Source organism: Culex pipiens, chromosome 3 (assembly GCF_016801865.2).
Source record: "Culex pipiens pallens isolate TS chromosome 3, TS_CPP_V2, whole genome shotgun sequence".
Taxonomy (NCBI): Eukaryota; Metazoa; Arthropoda; class Insecta; order Diptera; family Culicidae; genus Culex; species Culex pipiens.
The window spans coordinates 132,762,102-132,766,300 of record NC_068939.1 but is presented as its reverse complement, the minus strand read 5'-3'; the positions used below and the strand labels follow the sequence as shown (position 1 = coordinate 132,766,300).

The window sequence follows — 4,199 nt, the reverse complement described above, 5'->3', positions numbered from 1 at the left end:
TAAACTTGCCTAGAAGCGAAACTGAGAAGCAACGTACTGCAGAATTTTCTCCACCGTGTTTGTAGGGTATGTGACCCAATGTTTTATTATTTGTACAAAGCTTTACGAAGAAAATTCTTTGGATTAAACTAAAACTAGAGATATAGCCGTGTATATTCGAAAGGACCAATTAAGGTCACACTACCTTAGCTTCTACTAGGGCCGAGCTTTCAGTCTTGGATGAGAAGGAGTCGTACACCTGGATAGAAGACAGAGAGAGAGCGCGCGAGAGCCAAACAAGGTGGTAAAGTTTTCGGCGCGCGTTCTTTCGCTGGGGAGTTCGCGTTCCGCCCGAGCTTTGCACATTGTTTACGTTCGTTAAGGGTACTCCTCGGCGCGGCGCATTGGTCGGTATATAAACGTTTTTCCGCCGGCTAGGAGACATCATTCCCAGTGGTGAACTCGCCGAATTAGCAGCAAAACTAATCAGCTGAGTCCTTTCTGCACGTGGAAAGGAGCTTGTCAGTGACTTGAAAACGAAAATTCTTAGATCTTAGAATCAACTTAAAACTCAACAAAACCAAAATGAACAAGTTTGTGGTGTTTGCCAGTGTGTGCTGTGTGCTGTTGGCGGGAAAGATGGTCCTGACGGCGCCCCAGGGTAACCCGGATGCGGCCGTGGCGCCACGATCGGCGGCCCAGGATGTGCAAACCGTGCGGTACTACAGTGAAAATAACGGACTTGATGGATACAAGTTCACGTAAGTGCTGGGGGTGTTTGGTGTGTTTGAAGTGATTGGACGATTTGTGATCAAAAAAAGTGTTTGAACAAGAAGGTATACGGCAGACTTCTATGTTGGAAATAAAAACGATTGTGACGCCTTCTAAAAGTGGAGAAAACATTACTTTTATTCAAAGTAACCAAACGTAACCAATCAAATGTGAAATCAGTGAAAATAAGTTTTCGGAAAAAACTTAACTAGGGCTTGCATCAAATTTGGTATATAATTATATGTGTGAATTTAAGCAAATTTCGGTTTGTCATCGATGCATTTTTGAAGACTGACTTCACAAAAAAAAAAAAAGTTTTACAAGAATCTATACAAATTGGTTGAAAACTATTATGGAAAATGAAGAGATTTGTTGGAGACTTCAATGTCCACCTTTAAAATCGTGTAGACAAATCAGAGGGAAAACAACTTTTTTTTCTAAAAATCTTAATATTGAATCTTTTTGCATGTTATGATCTATCTTCTTTAAACTAACTTAAACTTTTTAATTATCGCAAAAAAAAGTCGATACTTTGTTATTTTGAAAAGGAAATGTGGCAAATGTGGAAATCATGGCTTGTAATTTCAGTTTTTATATTTTTCAATCCCCCTCTCATCTTTTACCTTTGGTAAGATTCGAGGGACATAATTTTCAAAAAATATTTGCAACGGCTTTAAAATCCTTCAAAAATAGTTATGACATATGTTATTTTTTAGATGAAATCAAGGCCTGTTAGTATTTCTAGATTAAACTTTCAAAAGGTCCTATCTGCATAGGAAACCCATGAGGGATAGGTTGTTTTGAAAATTTAATCTAGATTTAAGATATTTTAAACTATTAAATTGCAAAAAATGTTGTATGGAACTCGTTGCAAAACTTGATTTTTTCAGCACTCTTCGTTTTTATCCAACTAGGTGAACCTCGTTAAATTTACGAGTCGTGCTGAATAAATCCTCTTTTTGCAACTTGTTGCATAAACTACTATTTTAACCAAATTAGAGTTTCAGGTTTTATTTTCACTTGAAATGCTTATTTTTTTGTCTATCTGCAAAACATGTTCAATTGTTCACAAAATGATAGATCAAAATGTGTACAAGTAAAAAATTAAATACATTTTTTTTGAAATTTCAGATCAAATTATACTCTTTTTAAATAATTCGAACATTATTTTTAACAGATTGTTAGTAGATTAAAAATTATTTCTCAATATTCAACAACTTACAATTTAAATTACTCACTTTTAATTAGATATTGGAAACAATATTCTTTTTCTTTCCCTTGATTTCACCTACTTAATTCACTTTTTCACTAACAAGTCAACATTTTTTTCGAGAAATCAGCAACATGCCAATAAATCTTTTTACATTTTATGACCTATCTTCTTTCAACTAACTTAAACTTTTGCTTGATGGATTTTTTCTGATTGTGATAATTTGCTGAAGTTTTGACATTTTTAAATGATTTGTGTAAAAAAATAGAAAAAGGTAAAAATCAAAAAATGTTAAAAAAAATCATTAGGTTAGTTTTTTTTTCCAATAAAAACCTTGCATAATACTTTATTTTAAGAAATGGTTGGAACTTGGAGAATATGGGAAAGCTTTTTTTCTATAATTTCTACAAAATGCTGAAAGAAAATCAAATTCATTTTAAAATCGTGTTTGAAACATGTCAACAACTTAAAAAAAAAAGTATAATTTCATTCATGCCAAAATTGGCTGCATTTTTAAGCTTCTAAATAATAGTACAGAAAATTGTGTCATATTGTGTGCGTGAATTTATTTTTGAAGTTCAATAACATTTTTAACTCATCAAAATTAAACATTTATCTCGTCATTTAAAAAAAATCCTTTATATTTCCAGATACGAGCTGAGTGACGGCCAGATCCGGTCGGAGGTGGGCACGTACCGGGACACCAAGGACGCCGAGGGTAACATCGTGAAGACGCTGTTCGTGCAGGGCTCGTACTCGTTCGTGGGTCCGGATGGCCAGACGTACTGGGTGAACTACACCGCCGATGAGAACGGTTACCACCCGAAGGTTGGAACTGGCCCTACCGGAGGAATCCAGGCGGGACAGGACGCTCCGATCGAGGGCAGTGCGTAGGAAGCGCAAGTCAATTTTCCTTCCGAGGGATTACAAACAGTCGCAGCAAAGTACTACTTTTAGATGTTTAAGTGCAATGTAAATATAGTGTGCCGAATGGCAGCCCTGTGTTCTCACCCTAGTAGCAAAACTAATCAAGTGATGAATGATGAGATTAAACATGTGAAAAAGAGAAATTTTGTTATTTTTAGCATGAAAGAAATCACCAATGAACTTAATTTTGCATTGCTATTAAATCCAAGATTATTTTTTAAACGATATTGAGACATAATGTGAATTTGTGATTTGATTTAAAATATTTAAAAATCTGTACCATGGAAACAAATTTTCTGATCGACTTGGGAAAAATTGTAGGTTTTGCTTAAACTTTTCAGAAAAAAAAGTCACTTAAAAAAACTTTTTTTAATTGAACTTTTCACACACAAATTGAATTGTGCAAACTAACCATTTTTGAAAAATCTCAATTTTGGACAAAAATTCCATCTTTTGAGCTATGGTACAAATCGGTCAATATTAATTTAGCAGTGTTGCCAATTTTTCAAAAGAGCATATGTATGTGATAAACGTTGGAAGAAGTCCAGAATCGTCAAACATAATTTGGTAGCCGTTTAAATATTGAGGCTGTTTTGAAAATTTTGCACATAATTGTACACAGAAAAAAATGATGGTAATATTAAATAGGAAATGGTGAAGGATTTTGTGTCAAAAAAATGTGTAATCTTAGCCAGGGTTATCAGGTCAAAATTTTAAAAATCTGGCAAAGTATCGATAAAAAATCTGGAAAATCTGGCAGACGAAAATATAACGTTTCTCAAATTAATTCAAAAGCTTGTAGAATTCAATTGGTTGAATGGATTTTATGACCTCAAAAATGTTGAATATACATTCTCTTAAAATAAAACATATTTTATTTTTTTGTTTTTAATTTAATATTTTAATTTTAATCAAAAAGTTGTTCAAATTTGGGCCGAAAATGAAAAATCTGGCAAAATCTGTCAATATCTGGCACTGAGAAGGATGAATCTTTATTCTGGCTATGATGTCAGCCAGTATAAAGAGTTTCTGATGAATTTTCATCATGTTCAAATCTTTACAATTTTTTGAAGTAGGTAATATTACTCAAAAACGAAGTAATTTTCAAACCAAAATTTCAAACTTCCAAAATTAAACTTTTCATATTTTTTTTCTGTGTGGTAAAAAAAGTAACGTAAACAACAAGTACATTTCGGCTGTACATTTGATGTCACATCTTCATATAAAATAATTAGATTTTTTCAAACATTTTGTTTTTTTTTTGAAAAAATGGCAACACTGTCAAATGAATATGAACTAACCCACAAATAAT

General features: G+C 33.2%; 1 protein-coding gene across 1 annotated transcript; it reads left to right on the top strand.

Annotated features, from left to right (window-relative positions):
• Positions 1-425: 425 nt before the first annotated feature.
• Positions 426-3,030, top strand: LOC120426120 (endocuticle structural glycoprotein ABD-5-like). The gene is made up of 2 exons (XM_039590822.2): positions 426-740; positions 2,611-3,030. The coding sequence occupies exons 1-2, from the start codon at positions 565-567 to the stop codon at positions 2,852-2,854; spliced, it is 420 nt and encodes a 139-aa protein (XP_039446756.1). The 5' UTR covers positions 426-564; the 3' UTR covers positions 2,855-3,030.
• Positions 3,031-4,199: the final 1,169 nt, after the last annotated feature.

Excerpts from the sequence above, each read along its gene's own strand:
- LOC120426120 (XM_039590822.2), top strand. The coding sequence starts at position 565 with ATGAACAAGTTTGTGGTGTTTGCCAGTGTGTGCTGTGTGCTGTTGGCG. Across the intron at positions 741-2,610 it reads CTTGATGGATACAAGTTCAC|ATACGAGCTGAGTGACGGCC; the intron begins GTAAGTGCTGGG and ends TTATATTTCCAG.